The 22818-nt window shown below is 37.3% G+C and overlaps 1 protein-coding gene across 4 annotated transcripts in view; it reads left to right on the top strand.

Moving 5' to 3' along the window:
- Window positions 1-22818, top strand: part of LOC119492956 (phosphatidylinositol 3-kinase regulatory subunit alpha-like) — a 34352-nt gene that overhangs the window by 781 nt on the left and 10753 nt on the right. For 2 of the 4 annotated variants that reach the window (XR_005207880.1, XM_037777873.1), the window contains exons 2-16: window positions 2228-2713; window positions 5033-5162; window positions 7554-7646; window positions 8737-8808; window positions 8990-9106; window positions 9193-9391; window positions 11062-11144; window positions 15942-16047; window positions 16322-16420; window positions 17774-17954; window positions 18039-18164; window positions 18605-18747; window positions 19986-20162; window positions 20256-20330; window positions 22016-22186. Coding sequence is in view for 3 of the 4 variants with exons in the window: in XM_037777873.1 (XP_037633801.1) it covers window positions 2522-2713; window positions 5033-5162; window positions 7554-7646; window positions 8737-8808; window positions 8990-9106; window positions 9193-9391; window positions 11062-11144; window positions 15942-16047; window positions 16322-16420; window positions 17774-17954; window positions 18039-18164; window positions 18605-18747; window positions 19986-20162; window positions 20256-20330; window positions 22016-22186 (1964 nt within the window). In the remaining variant the exon portion in view is untranslated. Of the gene's footprint in view, window positions 1-2227; window positions 2714-2765; window positions 3969-5032; window positions 5163-7553; window positions 7647-8736; window positions 8809-8989; window positions 9107-9192; window positions 9392-11061; window positions 11145-13396; window positions 13966-15941; window positions 16048-16321; window positions 16421-17773; window positions 17955-18038; window positions 18165-18604; window positions 18748-19985; window positions 20163-20255; window positions 20331-22015; window positions 22187-22818 lie in introns of those variants that run through there. The other 2 variants (XM_037777874.1, XM_037777876.1) reach the window with 2 other exon arrangements.

Here is a 22818-nt window from a genome sequence, read left to right as displayed (position 1 = left end):
TGCATTCATTTAATCTGAAATTCCTTTATATTATATTTAGTCTGCCTGTTTTGTCTCCTGACTGGGACTGATGGATAAAACGAAAGCTCCTTTAAAAATCAGCTTTTTTTGTGTGAATGTTAATTTATATCTGTAAAATACTTATATGTTGAAAATAATAATTAGTGTTGTGTGTTAGACACTTTGTTTTTATCTGTTCGGCTGCATTAATGAAGTCTTTATATTATATTTAGTCTGCCTGTTTTATCTCCTGACAGGAACTGATAGATAAAACGAAAGCTCCTTTAAAAATCAGCGATTTTTGTGTGAATTTTAGCTTTGCATCTGTAATATACTTATATTTTAAAAATACAACTAGTGTTGCACGTTAAACACTTGATCTTTATCTGTTCGGCTGCATTAATTTAATCTGAGATTCTTTTATATTATATTTAGTCTGCTTGTTAGTGATCATCTCCAGACAGGAACTGATAGATTAATAGTTTTAATGTTATAATTGACATATTGTTTATCCCTCTAATGTACTGAAACAACAATTTGTCCTAAAACAACAAAAATTTAGATCAGGAATATTAATATATAATATAATATTATATAATAATATATATTAATATATATATCAAATTCATTAATATCAAATTTATATTGCTATGAACGAATATATATATATATTCGTTCATAGCAATATCAATTTTATTATTGATTACTTTTTTTCAAGCCATTTTCAAGCAAAAATGTCAATTATTCTCTGATTCCAGCTTCTCCTGTGTGCACATTTGATCACTTTCTCTATTTCATATAGGGCAGCGACTAACAGTTATTTTAACACTTTATCTATTGATTAATGGTGTGGTTTATAAGGTAATACATACCCATTGCAATTTTGTAAAGCCTAAAGTTGCTGATTAATTTCCCGTTGATTGACTAATAGATGAATCATCTCCTCGTTTCAGCTCCAATTTTATATCATTATAAAGTTCTTTATTTGTCATTTGCACAACAATTACTTTGAAGCCGTCATTCTCAGGTACTCTCCAACAATACTACTACAAAATGTGTAAAAAGAAAATCACTCCAGTAAAAAATGAGAATGCAAGACATAAACGTGAAATAGTGCAGAAATTAAAATAAACAAACACAATAAGTACATTAGGGAAAACAACTTCAGCATTCAAAATTGAAATAAAATTAAGAAAAGAAAAAAAACATAATAATAATAAAAAAGAATAGAATAATAAATAAAATAACTAAATAATATTAATACAAAGAAAAGAAAGTTATCACAATAAATTAAATAAACAAATACGTTAATAGAAAGAAAAATTTAATTTAATTAAATTTAGGCCTCAGAATTGTTATTTGTTATGTTTAAAAATAAAACAGGATCACATGTTAATCAGATGAATCAAGATGACCACGCACATATGGGTTTTAAAATTTCATAAGACCAGGTTTCACACAAACCACGAACCACATAGTCATAAAATACGTCTTTATGACCAGAAACTAGAAAACAGGAAAGAGCAGAGGTGCCTTTTCACACAATAAATGACATATATTTCTAATTATAGGTGTGATTATTGTTTATGCTGTCATCTATTAACTGCATTTATCAGAAGAGGAGAAGCATTAGGATCTCGGTGGTTTACCAGCTCGGTTTAACGACTTCCTGTATGAAGTATTGTATCATAACTGCCACGTAAAGAGACATCAAATCGTTGGTTCCATATAAAATATACAGAATAATACTCAGTTGCCAGTTTATTAGCTATATATTAAATACTTAATAACCTAATTGTTTGCGGGTTGTGTAAACAGCAGAAACAACGATGGAAGAACTTTACCGTTTTATCCCTGACAAAGTCTGTTATGTTGTATTTTATAAATACAGAGATATTAGAACAACTAATGATTATTTTCTTCTTTTTCTTAAATCATGCTTTTATTGTTTACTTAAAAAAAAACACTACAACAACCCAAACCACAACAAATAAAATAATATGTACATATAACAGATAGTAACTATATTGAAAAACAAGCTATTCAAGAACAGAAGGAGAGAAAACGGTAATATTAATAATAATAACAATAAATATAAATATAAATATATATATATAAATAATTATAAAAAAATATATATAGTAAATAATTTTTTTTAAATTTATGAATAAAATAAATAAATAGTAATGGTAATAATAAAAAATCTTCTCCTTCTTCTTCTCTTCAGGTTGGTTCGTCTCCTCCCCAGATGTGGCCGCCACCTCTGCTGAGACTTCTGTTCATGAACGGCGAGGACGCATTGATCTGGCGTCTGTGGCTCGGCCTGGAGGGATGACAGGACTCTAGCAGACATGGAGACAGGAGAGACACACCGACAGCTGGAGACGCCATATCTACTCCGTCTACACTCTCCTCAGTAGTTCAACTCAGGATTAAAAAAAAAAAGAAACCAGAATATTTTTATATCTTTTTATTCAGAGCTGTTTTTTGCTAGTTATCGTGAAGCCATACGGACGTCAGGATGAGCTCGGAGGGCTTTCAGTACCGAGCGCTGTACGACTACAAGAAGGAGCGGGAGGAGGACATTGACCTGCACGTCGGCGACATGCTGGTGGTCAGTAAAGGAGCGCTGCTGGCGCTCGGCTGCACCAACGGAGCCGAAGAACGGCCGTCGGAGATCGGCTGGCTGCCGGGCTTCAACGAGACCACGCAGGTACGACGCCACGTCGACTGGTTAGGACTGGTTAGGACTGGTTAGGTCTGGTCAGGTCTGGTCAAGTCTGGTTAGGTCTGGTTAGGTCTGTTAGTCCTGGTTAAGCTGGGTAGAGTGTTTTCCAGTAATCTTTTACGTTGTTAACTCACATTACAGGTTTTAATTTGCACGACCAGAACTTTAATGCTCACGCTGAATGTAAACGTGGAGCCTCTGGTCCAGTGAAGCTCAGTTTTATATCACAACGTGTAAAATCCTCCTCCAGTAATATCAAAACAGCAGATCTTCAGACAGTCGGACACACAGATCATTGATCCATCAGGTGGTTAATCAGACGTCGTGACCTCAAACTGAACGTCAAACACAAACCAATCAAGCAAAAAATTTGGCCTGATTCTAAAATTATGTCTAGTTCTCATTACATGAATTTAGCATAGATATGCAGTATACAGTACATACTGCGTTCCTCAGTAGTATGAAACAGTTAAAGTGATGTATTTAGCAGAATGCTAGGCCAGGCTTTAGCCTTTAAACCAGCTCTTAAAGCACTGGACAAAAAAACTAACTTGTACCACTATTACAATATTACTGAAAAATACAACTTAGATTTTTTTTTTTGTTAGCTTACTTTATAAGATCCTGCAGGTTCAGCTCCACCACCCCTTAAACTATTATTATACTTAATTTATGTTTAACATAAACAAATATTTGAGTTGGGCTACACTGAAGCATTCTTCTCATTGAGTAGTTGAAGCAGCTGAAAAGGCTTTTGAAGCAGTTATTTAAAGGGAAAATAAGACCATTTTTCATGTGAAAGAAGGTTATATATATTAAAGGTTGTTTTATAAATTAGTCTGATTGAATATGTGTTTAATGAAATGCTGAATGACTTTAAAACAGCTCAGTTATTTTATATAATGAAGAGGTCTAACAGCAAAAACTAAATAAACTAAAACACCTCTATCGGCCAAATTGTTATTTTAAACATCGTAATCAGCCCAGAATGTTGCAGTCGGTGCATCTGTAATTTTCTCCACTAAACAGTCTAATATTTAAAATATTCTACAATAAACTGAACTGGAGGTCGAGCTTCATTTTAAATAATAACATTTTGGAGATGTGGTCTCTTCACCATCGTCATCGTTGTTTGAATAAAGCTGCAGCCGCAAACAAACCGCAAAACAAACAAACACCTACAGGAAGTTTAAGGTTTCCATTCCCCTCTTCAGAGGAAAAAGATCACAGATCAGTCGAGGTAAAAAATAAAAATCATCTTTGAGTTCGAGGACATTTTGGGGAAATGTTGAACATTTTAGTGCATCTTATTGTTTTAAACTGACATATTTTACATATTGTTTTAGTGTAAATGTCTGTTTTATATTTAATATTCTTACCTTGCAGCTCTTGTTGAGTTTTCTTTTCTCTTATTATGCACCAAAATATCAAAACAAGTTCCTCATTTGTGGAAACCTGCTGAGCATTAAACCTGATTCTGGTTAAAACTATTAATAGACGGAGTCTCTTATCTGGGTTTTTGTGTTTTATACGAGGAATCGGTTCACCTCCTCCTCCTCATGTTGACTCAGCCAGATTCTGTCGACTGATGTTATCATTTCAAACGTCACATTTTCCTTCATTATGCTCCATAACTGATATCATCTTTCTCTCTCAACCAGCAGTTTAATCCTTTTTATACAATTATACAACAACACATTTCTGTAGGGCTGTCTATTGGCAAGAATCTCAGCTTTACAGTGATACCCAATTTATGTAATTCAGGAATGTTTAGGGACCCCAAACTGCATGTGATTATCATAAAGTGGGCATGTCTGTAAAGGGGAGACTCGTGGGTACCCATAGAACCCATTTACAGTCACACATCTGGAGGTCAGAGGTCAAGGGATTCCTTTGAAAATGGACATGACAGTTTTTCCTCTCCAACATTTAGGACAAGTTTGGAGCGTTATTTTTCTGTTCTTCCGAACAAGCTAGTATGACATGGTTGGTACCGATGGATTCATCAGGTTTCATCTGATGCCAGTATCTTCACTCTAGCTTTAAAACTGAGCCGCTACAACCTCCGAAAGATCGATTGCGTTAATGCGTTAAAGAAACTAGTGGCGTTAAAACGGTATATATATTTATTGTTCAACACAGGCCAACTTTCAGTCCAAATTGGCTCCGTCTCCTCTCCGGCACGTCTAGCGTGAATGGACACAGATGATACCAGCGGTCTGACTCACGCGAGTAATGTGAGGCGGAACTTCGCTTCGCTGTTGGTGTGAATGCATCATTAACTCGTCCCTCTCTATGCAACAGGAGAAAGGCGACTTCCCCGGGACGTACGTGGAGTTCATTGGCAGAAAGAGGATGTCCCCGCCCACACCGAAGCCCCGCCCAGCCAGGCCGCCGTCTGCAGCGTCTGTGAGGACCGACTCTGAGTCAGAGGGTGAGTAGTAGCAGTAGTAGTAGTACCACTGGTAGTAGTAGTAGTAGTAGTAGTAGTAGTAGTACCAGTAGTAGTAGTAGTAGTAGTAGTACCAGTAGTAGTAGTAGTAGTAGTAGTAGTAGTAGTAGTAGTAGTAGTAGTACCACTAGTACTAGTAGTAGTAGTAGTAGTAGTAGTAGTAGTACCACTAGTAGTAGTAGTAGTAGTAGTAGTAGTAGTAGTAGTAGTACCACTAGTAGTAGTACCACTAGTAGTAGTACTAGTAGTAGTAGTAGTAGTAGCAGCAGCAGCAGCAGCAGGGTCTGAAATTAGCACCCGCCAAATGCGGGTAAATTGTTGGCAGTGGCAGATAAAATCATCAGGCTACCCACCGCTTTGGCAGGCAGGGAAAACGCTAAGGACTTCCTGTCGTCCCGGGGCCGAAAAAATATGATCGGGGAGGATTCAAATTAATTTTAGGACGAATTTAGGACGAGAGTTGAAAGAAAAATACCTGTTACATTGTTACATTAGAATGAACGGTGATGAAAATGACTGCACGTTTTGTGTAGCGCACCGTTATTATTAAACACACACAAGCATACACACTGTATGCGCCCGATTCGTCCCGCACGTACACACACACACACACACACACACACACACACACACAACATATACCGCCGGCCTCTGATCTCAGGACAGCTGCAGCAGCAACGGGGAATTATTCCCAAGTCAATGAGTAGTATTAACAATACCAGTTATCTAACGTTAGACTGTCTGATAACTGGAGTGTAACTGGAGTGTAACTGGTCTGTAAATGGAGAATAACTGGATTATAACGGTACACAGACGTCGGGATTGGATGTTTCAAGTCGTCAGTGAACGTCTCGTTTTTGTTCTGAAGAAACTTGAGAAGTTTTCACCCTGAAGTTCGTCTCAGTGACTCAAACCGAGTTTCCTTCATCTGCTTCCTTCAGCAGCAGCTTGTGGTTGCTGACATATCAGATCTCAGCTCTGTACCAGAGAACAGGAAGTGTGTGTGTGTTGATTTACTCTACGCTCTGTGTGTGTGTGTGTGTGTGTGTGTGTGTTCTGGGGGGCAGCAGTGGTTGTTGTTACCTGTTAGCTCGCTCTGCTTCCTGTAGCTTTCACCCGTTCATTTATTAAAAGCACTTTGGTGGTAAGCTGGTGGAGCTGCTGTGAATCTCCATTTCTACTGATCTCCGGAAAATGGGAAAATTCCTCAAATCGGAAATGCGTCCCATACTGCCCAAAATTCAGTATCTGAAATCCACCGATCTGATATAGGGAAGTCCATAATTAACCGTTAAACCGTTAACCGCCATTAAGCATTTTAACTGATCAACGCTATCGGTTAAAACGGTTAAAAGAAATGTTAATAATTAACTCTAAAGCTGAGCGGCTCAGAGGAGCAGCTCGTCACTTTAAGGACAAAAGCTGGTCCACCTTAACAGCCCACCTTAAGAGGCGGAGCCGGAGTTGCAGGATATAGGAAGTTGGCTCCGGTCTCTCTGGCTCTCTTGAGCGGAGCGGAGGAGTTGTAGTTTCGTAGCATTTATTCACCGACAAATAAACTGTACACACACTGCTACACCTACGATCACAGCTAGAACGCCACCATCAACCTCACACTCACCTCCAACACACACACACGGTCTGTCGGAAACTCACTAAAGTTACACAGACTACGTGTGGTGGCGGCGGCGAGCACGAAGCCTCCGGCAATGCTAGAGATGCTAACGTAGCACAAACACACACACTGTTTGTTGGACACTCGCTAAAGTTACACCGGGCAGACACACAGCTGACAACCTGCTAAACTAAACTAAATGTGCGGTGGAGACTTTTACTGGGAAAGTGGCTGCATGTCCGCGACACTACACGCAGCATCGCAGCTGCTAAGTTAACGCTCCCAGACGCTGAACTGGAGACAGTGAACGCAGCATCGTAGCTGCTAAGTTAACGCTCCCGGACGGTGAACTGGAGACTCCCATCAACCAATATCTGTTGTGCTCCTGCAGCTGGAGCATCGCTGCATGCAAGGCACAAATGTAGTCGGTTAACGGTTAATAATCGGTTAACTGTTGTGTGTCACAAATATTCAATAATAATAATAGTAACTTTTTTTTTTTATCACGCTGGTATCTGGTAGGTACTCGGTATCGGCTAAAGAATAAAGTGGGCATGTCTGTAAAGGGGAGACTCGTGGGTACCCATAGAACCCATTTACATTCACTGATCTGGAGGTCAGAGGTCAAGGGACCCCTTTGAAAATGGACATGACAGTTTTTCCTCGCCAAAATTTAGCATAAGTTTGGAGCGTTATTTAACCTCCTTCATGACCAGCTAGTCTGACAGTTTGTATGTTTGTTGTGTTTTGTATTTTAGGATTCGTGTTGCCGGACCTCCCGGAGCAGTTTGGACCTCCGGACACGGCCCCCCCGCTCCTCAGCAGACTGATAGAGGCCATTGAGACTAAAGGTACCAAACATCACATATACTAAAACATGGTAATATTCCCCATGAAACGGACGTTAGAGCGTCTCTAGCTGCTGTAGTGTGACGTATCTCAAAGTGAAACTAAATATTTGAGCAGTGTACAGTTAAAAGATGGATTTAAATTGAAACATTCTCATTTGATTGGGCTGCTAAAACGTGGGCGGTTTAATGAGATATAGATAAAAAAATATACACATGTACAATTTTTTTTTTTTTTTTTTTTTTTTAAATATTTTATAATATTATTATTTTAAATAAATAAATATAAAATAATGATAAAAATAAATACATAAATAAATAAAAGGGAAAATTAAACAGAAAAGTAAATAAATAAAGGAATTAATACAAAGATAAATAAATATAGAAGCAAATTAAAAACAGGTATATCAATTTATATCACATTTTATCAATTAATTAATGTCTACATTTAGTTTTAATATTATTTGTGCTATATTTAACGACATATTTATTTATTTATCTTTGTATTAATTCCCTTATTTATTTACTCTTCTGATTAATTTTCCTATTTATTTTTTTATCAATTTTTTAAATGTAGTTATTTATTTTTACATTTATCTTTTTATTTATATCTTAACATATTATTTTAAATAAATACATTTAAAAAATAATGAAAATAAATACATAAATAAATAAAAGGGAAAATTAAAGGAGAAGAGTAAATAAATAAGGAAATTAATACAGAGATAAATAAATAAAGAAGCAAATTAAAACAAATATCAATTTATGTCACATTTTATCTTTTAATTTATGGCTACATTTATTTTTTATATTATTTTTACTACATTTAATGACATATTTATATATTTATTTATCTAATCAGTTATTTATTAATTAATTTATTTTTGGCAGGTTCCGTCCTCCATAGACGGCACCTGCTTGGTTTCACATGGAGACTCAGAGTCTTGGCAGGAAAATAAGAATAAAATAAAAATGACTAAAAGTATATTCTCCTCTGTCTGTACATAATGTGGCTGAACACACAGCTTTTGTTTGATCCATCACATCTACCTGTTAATATCTGACGTTTGGATCATGTGTTGCATTGCTGCAGGTCTGGAAAGTCCCAATCTGTACCGCGGTCTGAGCGGAGGAGGTCTGGACACCCGGCAGCTGACCGACGCTGGTGAGGAGGCTTCTTCTTCTTCTTCTACTGTCACACATGTTTATTCTTTATTATAGTAAAGATGCCGACAGGAAGTAGTAAAGGATGGAGGGGGGACTGACAACCACGGCAACGCCGCAGTCAGGAATTTTAAAGGAGATGAGCTGTAAATAACTTTAAACTGAGGTGCGTTTGTTTTCAGACCTGGAGCAGCTGGAAGTGTCGTCGCTGTGTGACGGGGTGTTCCGGTTCCTACAGGATCTGCCCGGTCCCGTCCTCCCGTCCTCGCTGCAGGCCGACATGATCCACGCAGTTCAAGGTGAGATTGAAGCCGTCCAGACGACACTCTGCAGCCGTCCTGATCTGAGTCTGTTTGTTAACAGCTGAGTGTGTTTGTGTCTGCAGAGGTCCGGGACCTGGAGGAATGTGCCCAGGTGCTACGGGGGGTGGCCAGCTCGCCGACCTGCCCGGCCCAGTACGGCCTCACCCTGCTCAGCGTGGTCCGACACCTGGCCCGGCTCTGCCTGCACAGCGCCAAGAACCAGCTGAGCCCCCGAAGCCTGGCGGAGAGCTTCAGCCCACCGCTGTTCAGACAGGCTGCAGGGTCAGTGGTCATCACACACTTTCTATACTTGTGAGGACATAATGCATTCCCTTATGGAGGGCGGAGCCTGCCAAAATAAAAAATCAATCAATAAATAAATATGTCATTAAATATAGCAAAAATAAATGTGTCACTAAAAATAGCAAAAATAATATTAAAAATAAATGTGTCATTAAGTATAGCAAAATAATATTAAATATAAATGTGTCATTAAATATAGCAAAAATATTATTAAAATAAATGTGTCATTAAATATAGCAAAAATAATATTAAAGATAAATGTGTCATTAAATATAGCAAAAATAATATTAAAGATAAATGTGTCATTAAATATAGCAAAAATAATATTAAAAATAAATGTGTCATTAAATATAGCAAAAATATTATTAAAATAAATGTGTCATTAAATATAGCAAAAATAATATTAAAGATAAATGTGTCATTAAATATAGCAAAAATAATATTAAAGATAAATGTGTCATTAAATATAAAAAATAAATGTAGCCATTAATTGATTGATAAAATGTGACATAAATTGATATTTCTGTTTTAATTCCCTTATTTATTTACTCTTCTGCTTAATGTTCCCTTTTATATTATTTTTTTTATTTATCATTTTTTAAATTTTTTTTAATTTAAAATAATATGTTAAGGTATAAATAAATAAATAAATAAAAAATAAATGTAAAAATAAATAACCATATTTAAAAATTTGTAAAAATACATAAATACATAAATAAATAAAAGGGAAATTAAAAAGGGGAGGGGCGCCTGGTTAGCTCAGTTGGTAGAGCGGGCGCCCATGTAACAGGCCTCAGTCCTGACCGCGGTGGCCCGGGTTTGAATCCGGCCTGTGGCCCTTTCCGCATCCACTCTCTCTCCCCCCTTTCCAAGACTCTATCCACTGTCAATAAAAATGGTAAAAAATGCCCCCAAAAAATAACTTAAAAAAAAAAAAGAAGAGTAAATAAATAAGGGAATTAATACAAAGAGAAATAGATAAATATGTCATTAAATATAGCAAAAATAATATTAAAAATAAATGTAGCCATTAATTAATTGATAAATAAATTGATATTTTTGTTTTAATTTGTTTCTATATTTATTTATCTTTGTATTAATTTAATTTAATTACTCTTCTGCTTAATTTTCCCTTTTATTTATTTATTTATTTTTTTTGAATATATTTATTTAAAATAATATGTTAAGATATAAATAAACCAAATTTAAAAATAAATAACTACATTTAAAAATTGATAAAAAAAATAATATAGAAGCAAATTAAAACAGAAATATCAATTTATGTCACATTTTATCAATTAATTAATGTCTACATTTATTTTTAATATTTTAGCTACATTTAATGACACATTTATTTATTTATCTATTTTTTATTTTGGCAGGTTACAGGTAACACCACAGTAACACTTAATCCTGACATGAAGCATGGCTCTAGTGGTAGCTTTTAGCACGTCTATAAATCATTTTGATTTAAGTTTAAGTTACAATTACTTTATTTTTTTATAGATATGAATCATATAAAATTATACTCTTAATGACGAACTGGTTCCTGTGTTAGTGTCGTTGCTCCTTAAAGACTTTAAGATCGTCTTATCTAAATCTGAATCCTTGTTGTTGAATCTGACGGTTGAGTCTCTGTTCCGGTTCAGGTCTGAATCCAGTCTGGATCCTCTGGTTCAGGTCCTGGAGGTTCTGATAACCAGCGAGCTCAACATGAACCAGGCTGCACCAGGTATGTGGTCTCAGCTTCTTCATCCAAATACTGAAGGTCCCCATTAACAGCTTTAAATTACTGATCTGATAATAATGAAAGTTGAACTGGAAGAATGAGACTCCTGAAGCTGATGTGATCATAGAGAGCAGCGGTCAGCATCCTGCGTCTCTTCAGCTCCTCTCCGGCGGCTCCCGGTGGAGTTTTAGAAAAATTAGTGGAAGTGAATAACTGTTTTTTGTTACATTTTCATTTTTATTTATCATTGTTGTAGGTTTATGGTACGACGGTACGACGGAGTATTAGGGCCACATTGAGGGAAAAAAATAAATCTGAGATTTAGAGAATAAAGTAATTTTATGCGTTATTTTATTTTTTCTCGTTAAGTTACGACTTTATTCTCGTAAAGTTATGACTTTTTCTCTCGTAATATTCTGACTTTATTCTCGTAATATTCTGACTTTATTGTGTAAATCTTAGATGTTTTTCCCTCAATGTGGTCCTAATACTCCATAGTACATTGTCTCTTTGGCCCTCACTGCATTAGATTTATAAACTATATACTTAGACTATAAACTGTGTTACCTTCATCACAATGATCACATGTTTTGAGGCTCCAGACAGATTTCTTTTCTTTGCCTAAAATGTCTCTTTTGATAGTAAAGGTTGCCGAGCCCTGGTCTAGAGAGAGGCCGTGACAGAGAGATACTTCTCTTACCTCATAAACAATATTTGGCTGAGTACAGACTGTGTTGCTTCTTCATCATCCAGCGTCACATGACGCGTTTAAAATATAATAATTAAAGACGAATCTTTGTCACTTTCAGTTCCTCTTAACAGCTGTGAAGCAGCTGGATCTGTGTCACCGTCACAAGTCACATCTGTTGCTCAACCTGAAGACGTTTGTCACATTTTCTATCCAGATGAGATTAGAGCTGGATATCAGAACCAGTCTATAAAGATCTATAACCTTGTTGACTGATTCTTTAATCACATAGTTCCTGATTTAAATCAAAACTTTGCCGGTTTTAGACTTTATTTTGTTGTACGGCTGCTTGTGAGGATATAAAATCAAACTCTGATGGATCTGAGAAGTTCAATAGATCATCATGTTTGTTTAAATGAATCTGAGGTATCAAACATCGACTTGGTTGTCGTACCCAGATACCGTTGATAATAGTTCTTCAAATGATACGAGCTTGAGTTCTCTAATCTGAGGATCAAAGTTGTTGCACCGAGAGGAAGTTTGATTTTACGCCATTAAGGCAACTGGTGATTTTTAATTAATCTCTTAAAGCTAGAGTATAGATGCTGGCGACATTTTTCAGACATTTAGCGGACATTTTTTAAACTTCTTTTCTGACTTCTTTTTGACATTTTTCGAATTAATTTTTTACTTTTTTCGATATTTTTTTTTTTTACTTTTTCAGGACATTTTTCGGACTTTTTTGGACATTTTTCAGACATTTGCCAGACCTTTTTAAAAAAAACTTTTTTTCGGACATTTGTCGGACATTTTTCGGGTGAATCTAGTAAACCTCATGAATCCATCGGTACCAACCAGGTCATACTAGCTTGTCATGAAGGAGGTTAACTAACGCTCCGAACAGGAAAAAACTGTCATGTCCATTTTCAAAAGGGGTCCCTTGACCTCTGACCTCCAGATCAGTGAATGTAAATGGATTCTATGGGTACCCACGAGTCTCCCCTTTACAGACATGCCCACTTTATGATAATCACATGCAGTTTGGGGCAAGTCATAGTCAAGTCAGCACACTGACACACTGACAGCTGTTGTTGCCTGTTGGGCTGCAGTTTGCCATGTTATGATTGGAGCATATTGTTTTATGCTAAATGCAGTACCTATGAGGGTTTCTGGATCAATATCTGTCATTGTTTTGTGTTGTTAATTTATTTACAATAATAAATATATACATACATTTACATAAAGCAGCATATTTGTCCACTCCCATGTTGATAAGAGGATTAAATACTTGACTAATCTCCTTTTAAGGTTCATTTAGAACAGATAAAAATATGTGCGATTAATCACTATTAAATATTTTAATCAATTGAAATGAATTAATCATAAATGATGGCCACATGATTATTCCTCATTGTGTCATTCATTAATTCATCCATTCAGTCAGTCAGTCGGTCAGACGGAGCGGCATCTGAAACGATGACATCATCCATCCACACAGTGAAAGATGCAGCAGAGGAGGAGAGGGAGGGGGGGGTGTTGCCTCGGTGATATCACTGCCATCGCAGGATTGGCTGGGGGCGGCGGTGATGTCACACATCTCCAAGCTGCTCTCCTGAGCTTTGAACTGAGGCTCAGAGAGAGAGACGGACGCAGACAAAAGTTACGTCGTTTTAAATCTTTTAAACGCCGGAGACGGCTGCAGGTTTAGGATCAGAAGAAGAAGAGACGGCTGCAGGTTTAGGATCAGAAGAAGAAGAAATGTTTGAGCAGGCGGTTGGTTTCTCTGAGGAGGAGTCTGGAGGTGTGAAACAGAGACCAGTAACAGAGGAAATCCTGCAGATCTCACTCCTCAGTGCAGCCCGGTGTGTCTTTAAATCAGAGTGATAGTCGGGGGAAAAGACAGAAAGATCCAGACCTGGACCCGCTTCCTCCCAGATGACGTCAGTTTTTTTTTTCCGAGGCCGGATCAGCTGTAGTCAGGACATCATGAGATCCAGATCGGAAAGATCCGGGTTCTGTTTTTCACCTCTGAAGGTTTAGAGGCGGACATGGAGCGAGAGGAGGGCGGCGGGGCCGAGGCCGAGCCGCCAAGGGGACGAGACAAGATCCTTTGCTACATTAACATGCAGAGTCCAGGTAGGAGATCAGACCTGAACCTGGAGCTGCGTAGACCAGCGCCTGGTGGCGGTCTGACTCAGCACGGAGACATAACTAATGATTTTAAACTCAATCATGTGTTTATATATTTGATAAAGCGTCTCTAAAGATGCATCTTTGCGTAGAGGAAGAAAGGTGTTGTGGGTAAAAGTCGGTCGCAGAGGAGCCGACGCTCAAACATCCCAAATCTCAATGCGTCAAGCGAGCTGATTGGTTGATCCAACATCCTGTCGGGAAGTTTTCTTTCATATTTTGGGCGTAGCAGTGTCAGCAAGTGGTCTTCTAGCAGAGCAGGAAACTAGATTAGCCTTGGAGGCATTGGGATAAAGAGTTTGATATCTGAAGCGTTCTGGTTTCCGTTTGTAGTCCGAGTAGTATTGACCAATCACGTTGGATGCAGGTAAACAGTCCGTGTTTAGAGCAAAAGAGACGGAACACATCGGCTGAAATGTAATCAGGGAACTCGTCGGCTATCGTCTGACGATGATTTATCTTTTTATTGGTGTGAAATCAGCTTGTTAACCGTCTACTGGTGAATCAATCCGGTTGTACACGTTGTCTCTCGTCTCTCGACTCCGAGTCTCATCGATAGCCGACGGGTTCAGATATCGCAGATGAAGCGGAAGTTGCAAAAACACCGGATGTTTCTGCTGCGTTCTATCGTTAGTAACGGTAGTTACTGGATGTGACTTTAGTTGTATGAGTAGGCGAGAACTGCAAGGAGAGGAAGAGGGAGTGAGATGGCGCCTGGACACGGCGAAAGATGTGACGATTAAAAATATTTAATCACGATTAATCGCACATATTTTTTTTTATCTGTTCTAAATGAACCTTAAAGGGAGATTAGTCCAGTATTTAATCCTCTTATCAACATGGGAGTGAACAAATATGCTGCTTTATGTAAATATATGTATATATTTATTATTGTAAATCAATTAACAACACAAAACAATGACAGATATTGTCCAGAAACCCTCACAGGTACTGCATTTAGCATAAAACAATATGCTCCAATCATAACATGGCAAACTGCAGCCCAACAGGCAACAACAGCTGTCAGTGTGTCAGTGTGCTGACTTGACTATGACTTGCCCCAAACTGCATGTGATTATCATAAAGTGGGCATGTCTGTAAAGGGGAGACTCGTGGGTACCCATAGAACCCATTTACATTCACTGATCTGGAGGTCAGAGGTCAAGGGACCCCTTTGAAAATGACTAAAGGGATCCAAAAATTTAGTGTAAGTTTCGAGCGTTATTTAACCTCCGAAAAAAAGTTTTTAATAAAAGTTTTTTAAAATGTCGGGAAAAAGTCTGAAAAATGTCCCAAAAAAAAAAAAAAAAAACGTTTTTAAAAAATGTCAGAAAAAAATCTAAAAAATGGCCAAAAAAATTCCCGAATATAGTAAAAACAAAGTTTTTAAAAAGGTAAAAAAAATGTCTGAAAAAATGTCCAGAAAAAGTCTTAAAAACGTCGTCAGTATCTCTGCTCTCGCTTTAAAACTGGATCTGCTTCAACCTGAAAACACGGCGGTCCATCAGAAGAGGTTAATTAAAAATTGCAAGTTGTGTTAATGCGTTAAAGACATTAGTGGCGTCAAAACTACTTTTCGCTATTATCGCGTTAACTTTGCCAGCCCTAATACTGATATTTATATCTGTGACACGCTAACATCGTCCCTCCTGACGGATCAGTCGCTCCACTTTCTCTAAATGGTAAATGGTAAATGGACTTGCATTTATAAAGCGCTTTCCTAGTCTTCCGACCCTCAAAGCGCTTTTTCTAAACAGTTTAGATCTTAAAATAGACTTCAAGAATGATTCTGTAGAGAATTTAAAAACTCTGTTTTTAGTGGTTGATTCATCTCATGTACACAAACACCGACTCTGATGAAGAGAACAGAGAAGAGCTTTTTTATTTTATGACATTAAATTAAATTTCTCTGTTTGTTGCAGCGTTGCCTCCGAAACCGGTCAAGCCTGCGACTCCAGCACCTTCCTGTAGCTTCAACAACAGTATTTCCCTGACGGACGCCGAGTGGTACTGGGGAGACATCTCCAGGTAACACACAGATACACACAGATACACACTGATATACACAGATATACACAGATACACATAGATACACACAGATACACACAGATACACACTGACACACACATCCAGGCTGAATGATAAACAACTAGACTGAGACTGAAATAAAAAGATATATTATTAATACGTCACTACATTTATCTGACAGCTTTAGATCCTTTAAAGATTCAGATTTCTACACATAAAACACATGGAGAGCTGATAAATGTGATGTTTTAATGTCCGTTATGTGTGTTTGTAGAGAGGAGGTGAACGAGAAGCTGAGAGACACGGCTGACGGTACGTTCCTGGTTCGAGACGCCTCCACTAAGATGCACGGAGATTACACTCTGACTCTGAGGTAAACTGATCCACATCAACACACACACACACACACACACACACACACACACACACACACACACACACACACACACCACCACCAAACACAACAAGCTCTTATTAACCAATAAAGTACATAGAAATTACAATATATATATATATTAAAACAAAAAATACACAGAAATCATCGGCATGGTTTAATGACCACAACAGTTGAGAAAAATAATAAAAAATAAATAAAAAATTAAAAAATATCAAAAATAATATTACAAATACATTTTGCCATTAAAATGTATTAATTGATAAATTGATATTTCTGTTTTAATTTGCTTCTTTATTTATTTGTTTATTTATTTATTTATCTTTGTATTAATTCCCTTATTTATTTACTGTTCTGTTTAATTTCCCCATTAATTTGTATTTATTTGTATTTATTTTTCAATTGATTTATTTATTTTAGCATTTATTTATTTTTATTTATTTATATATTTTTTTTATTCTTTTTATTTTTTATTTATTTATCTTTGCATTTATTTTATAATTATTTTATATTGATAGCCCCCTCATTTGCATAACGAGGCAAAAATGCATAAAGAAATGTAAAAAAAAAAAAGGTGTAAAGAAAAGACAGAAATTAATGTTTGGGGAAATAAATAAGAGATGAAATAAAAAAAAAATGCAAAAGCAAATAAGTAAATTTAAAAATTCATAAAAAATAATAAATAAATAAAGTGGAAAATTAAACAGAAGAGTAAATAAATAAGGGAATTAATACAAAGATAAATAAATAAAGAAGCAATTTATTATTTATTTATTTTTGCATTTATTTTATATTTATTTTTAAATGTATGTATTTGTAACTGTTAATAATGCACCAGCGGGGGGCGCTGTTTTACTAAAAAACTAAATAAACGCTTTTTAATGAGTGATATCAGAATCAGAAATACTTTATTGATCAATACCTAGGAAATTACAGTTGTTCCATTTTAGAATAAAAATATATATCAACATAGATAAGTTATAAGAAAAACAGAAATAAGAATAAAGATGAAATGTAAATATTTGTACATTACAAATAAATAATGAATAATAAAAATATATATTATATATATATATATATATAATAATAACAATAATATAAAAAATATATATATATTATAATAATAATAATAATAATAATACAAATATAAAGTTAACCATCAAAGAAATCATAAACTGAAGTACAGGGGACTTCATATTACTGCGTAGCATTTAATGAATATATTTTTACGTTTAAGCATTTTTTTAATTAATTAATACAAATAATAATGTTAAGTTCCATGTTGTCCGCCGGTTTGGTTTTAACGTGCGAATGTTCTCTGACCGACTTCAGGAAAGGAGGCAACAACAAGCTGATAAAGATCTTCCATCGGGAGGGAAAGTACGGCTTCTCCGACCCTTTGACCTTCAGCTCCGTGGTGGAGCTCATCAACCATTACCGCCACGAGTCCCTCGCCCAGTACAACCCCAAACTGGACGTCAAGCTGCTCTACCCGGTCTCCAAACACCAGCAGGTCCGTTCACCGTCTCAGCTCACCGATCAGTCATCAATCAGCTGTTCTGGCCTCTGATTGGTTGTCGTTGTTGTTGTTGTTCAGGACCAGGTGGTGAAGGAGGACAGCATCGAGGCTGTGGGGAAGAAGCTCCACGAGTATCACCTTCAGTACCAGGAGAAGAACCGAGAGTACGACCGGCTGTACGAGGAGTACACCAGAACCTCACAGGTACACGACCAGTAACAGTAGTAATATTAGTGTAGAAATACTCTGTTACATATAAAAGTTCTGTCCTGTGTAAACTTAATGTATCAGCATCAAAATGAACTTTAAGTAAAAGTACACATTATGCAGAGTAATCTGTATTCTATTGTTGTGTTATAGTTTAAGTTTAATCTACAATAATACATCATTTAATAGTAGAGGAGCGTTTAAATGAGCTGGATTTCATCACATTCTTCTCCATGTGGTTTGTCCTCTTCCTCCTCCTCCTCCTTCCCCTTTTCCTCCCTCTCCTCCTCCTCCTCCTCCTCCCTTTACTCTTCCCCTTCCTCCTCTTCCTCCTCCTCCTTTTCCTTTTCCTCCTCCTCCTCCTCCTCCTCTCTTTCCTCCTCCTCCTCCTCCTTCTCCTCCTCCTCCTCTTCTTCCTCCTCCTCCTCCTCCTGCAGGAGATCCAGATGAAGAGGACGGCCATTGAGGCGTTCAACGAGACGATAAAGATCTTCGAGGAGCAGTGTCAGACTCAGGAGCGTTTCAGTAAAGAGTACATCGAGAAGTTTCGCCGAGAGGGCAACGACAAGGAGATCCAGAGGTAGGCTGTTGCCACGGCAACCGTGACGGAGACCTTTTTTAAAACACACGTGAAGGAGCCCTCGTTGCCATGGCGCCAGAGGCTGCAGGAAGAAACCACCTGCTGGTACATTTAACGTCCAGTCAGATCAACCTGCAGGCGTCACTTCAACTTTAAACACTTCTACTTTATTTATTTATTTTTTGATAGAACTCTGCTTTGTGGTTTTTCCACGTTAAAGTTTAAGACCATAAAATGTCTTTAAACTCCGCAGTAGAAATGGTGCCTACGTGGTATTTTTGCTTATTGTGACGTCATTTCTTGGGAGTATCTTCAAATTCTTCATACCCCTAAAATCTGTACAACCTCAGCTGAAAGATTATATAAGTCAATAAACTATAATAATTGCTAAAAGTTTGAAAATTGTCATTAAAAAAAAGAAAATCATAGACATGTTTTTTCCATCTAATGTTACTAAATAAACAATCAAAGCATATCGATCCAAAAGATTTGTAAATGTAGAAACATGAACTAAATATTTCTTAACTCTCCAGAAGTTATTGTTTATTGAGATATGCACATTTTTTAGAGCAGTTGGCGGCAAAGGCGTTCCACACGTAACGTAACGACGTCATCACAACATGATGACGCAAAAGACAGAAGCTTTAGCTTTCCACTGCAAAAGAAGAATGACTGCTTTAGCTGTTATGGTTTATAGTTTTATATCAATTTAAATAGGATCATGTTAGTTATAATAATAATAATAATAATAATAATAATAATAGATCTGTTTTTAAAGTGTTAATAGTCTTAATTTGATTATTTAATATATAAAAAATCAATGTTTATATATTTTAAATGTAAAATAAGTTCATCTTCGGTCTCATTTTATTCCAGCTTTCTGTACGTTTGAACCGGTCTTATTATCTGTGTTTGATATCTGATAGAATAACAACCACTTAAACACCAGAACACATGAAAAGTGTGAAAGATATGGAGACAAATAAATAAATTAAATTAAATTAAATAAAATTAAATAAAATTAAATAAAATAAAATTAAATAAAATTAAATAAAATTAAATAAAATTAAATTAAATAAAATTAAAAAAAATAATAATACATAAAATAAATAATTGAATTGAATTGAATATAATTAACAGTCAAACCAGACCGGGTTAGTTTTGACACGGGAGGACTAAAGTTGCATCAGGAGGGTTAATAAAGACGTGATTTAATATTTCCCGTCTCTGTTTTAAAGGATCATGGAGAACTACGACAAGCTGAAGTCTCGGATCAGTGAGATCGTGGACAGTAAGCGTCACCTGGAGGTGGACCTGAAGACACAGGCCGCCGACTACAGAGAGATCGACAAGAAGATGAACAGCATCAAACCGGACCTGATCCAGCTCCGCAAGACCCGGGACCAGTACCTCATGTAAGATACTGGACACACTCTGAAAAACCCACGTGGTACAACGCAGTACTCGTACTAACCGCTGTGTGTACTCTGTGTACTCTGTGTTCTCAGGTGGTTGACTCAGAAGGGAGTCCGTCAGAGGAAACTCAACGAGTGGCTCGGCCTGAAGAACGAAACCACGGAGGAGTAAGTTTCATCAACTTTATACTCTTTATACCGATAGGACAGGAACAACAGAGGGAGGTCGGGGACGCGGTGATGCAGCGAGGCATCATGGGAGTTGTAGGATTCCTTCAGTGTTCACAGAGGTCTCCTCCTCTCCAAAACAAACCGGGAGAAACACTCAAATAAAGCAGCTTCACGTTAAAAATCGCCGACGCCTTCGGAGGAGCTGAGAGTCGAGCTGCTAACGTTTACTCAGCTGGTTTATCTGATAACTTCACATCCAGACGTCCGACGACTAAAATCCTTCATCCGGTTAGAATATAGAGTTGAAATTGTAAAAATGTGACTTAAAACTGGATGAAAAATCAGTTTACAGCTTCTGACAGACAACCACACCACTGACGCAAGAAGGGGAACAAATGAAACGCACCGTTACCTTGATTCAAATTTCACTCAAAGTTAACAATTTATTTTAAAGTCACTAATTTCATTTATACATCAGTTCTAAAGTTAGAGTGAAGATACTGGTATCGTAGTAAACTATAAAACCTGATGAATCCATCGGTACCAACCATGTCATACTAGCTGGTCATGAAGGAGGTTAAATAACGCTACAAACTTACGCTGAATGTTGGAGAGGAAAAACTGTCATGTCCATTTTCAAAGAGGTCCCTTGACCTCTGACCTCCAGATCAGTGAATGTAAATGGGTTCTATGGGTACCCACGAGTCTCCTCTTTACAGACATGCCCACGGAAATGACGCTGCTTTCTGACACTCTCTAGACTGAATGATGAGTTGAATAGAACAGTGGTGTATTATGTGGTTTAGCCACCAGGTGGCGCCTTTAGACCAGTAAACACAGGAGAAGGAACATATTCAGAAAGCAGCGACGCTCAACCTCACTATACTATACACTATATACCACCTCACTATACTATACACTATATACCACCTCACTATACTATACACTATATACCACCTCACTATACTATACACTATATACCACCTCACTATACTATACACTATATACCACCTCACTATACCATACACTATATACCACCTCACTATACCATACACTATATACCACCTCACTATACCATACACTATATACCACCTCACTATACCATACACTATATACCACCTCACTATACCATACACTATATACCACCTCACTATACTATACACTATATACCACCTCACTATACTATACACTATATACCACCTCACTATACTATACACTATATACCACCTCACTATACCATACACTATATACCACCTCACTATACCATACACTATATACCACCTCACTATACTATACACTATATACCACCTCACTATACTATACACTATATACCACCTCACTATACCATACACTATATACCACCTCACTATACCATACACTATATACCACCTCACTATACCATACACTATATACCACCTCACTATACCATACACTATATACCACCTCACTATACTATACACTATATACCACCTCACTATAGAGAACTGTATAAATAATAACCGGGGTGTCTGTGTCTCAGGCTGTAGAGATGATTGTCCTCTAATCACAAGGTTGTCCAAATGTCAAAGTGTCCTTGAGCGAGACACTGAAATGCAGAAAGTTGTCTTTTCTTTTTGATGCTAATGTGTTAGCATCACCACTTCCCTAGCGTGTCTAACATGTCCTCTGTCCCCCCCCCTTAGTGAGTACAGCATGGTGGAGGATGAGGAGGACCTTCCTCACCACGACGAGCGTCTGTGGCGTCTCGGAAACATCAACCGCCTCCAGGCGGAGTCTCTGCTCCGCGGGAAGAGGGACGGGACCTTCCTGGTCCGAGACAGCAGCAAGCCGGGCTGCTACGCCTGCTCCGTCGTGTAAGACTCGCCTCTTATATACCTCTTTATTCACCTGTTCATTCACCTCTTTACCTCTTTATCTCTTTATTCACCTCTTTACCTGTCCTTTAACTTCGCATTTGGCATTTGTTTGTTTTTGTTTTGAAGGTTGTTCATGTGACTTTATCACGTAATCTCACATGAGTTCTGTTTCTATGTGAGGAATCTGTTCTGTCTCTTCAGGGTGGACGTTTGTGTTAATCTCTCTGTCTCTCTCTGCGTGTCTCTTCAGGGTGGACATTTGTGTTAATCTCTCTGTCTCTCTCTGCGTGTCTCTTCAGGGTGGACGTTAGTGTTAATCTCTCTGTCTCTCTCTGCGTGTCTCTTCAGGGTGGACATTTGTGTTAATCTCTCTGTCTCTCTGTGTGTGTGTCTCTTCAGGGTGGACGTTAGTGTTAATCTCTCTGTCTCTCTCTGCGTGTCTCTTCAGGGTGGACGTTAGTGTTAATCTCTCTGTCTCTCTGTGTGTGTGTCTCTTCAGGGTGGACGTTAGTGTTAATCTCTCTGTCTCTCTCTGTGTGTCTCTTCAGGGTGGACGTTAGTGTTAATCTCTCTGTCTCTCTCTGCGTGTCTCTTCAGGGTGGACGTTAGTGTTAATCTCTCTGTCTCTC

This window comes from Sebastes umbrosus, chromosome 8 (genome assembly GCF_015220745.1).
Source record: "Sebastes umbrosus isolate fSebUmb1 chromosome 8, fSebUmb1.pri, whole genome shotgun sequence".
NCBI classification, from domain to species: domain Eukaryota; kingdom Metazoa; phylum Chordata; class Actinopteri; order Perciformes; family Sebastidae; genus Sebastes; species Sebastes umbrosus.
Note: the sequence above shows the minus strand (reverse complement) of the source record. Positions and strands in the feature narration are given on the sequence as shown.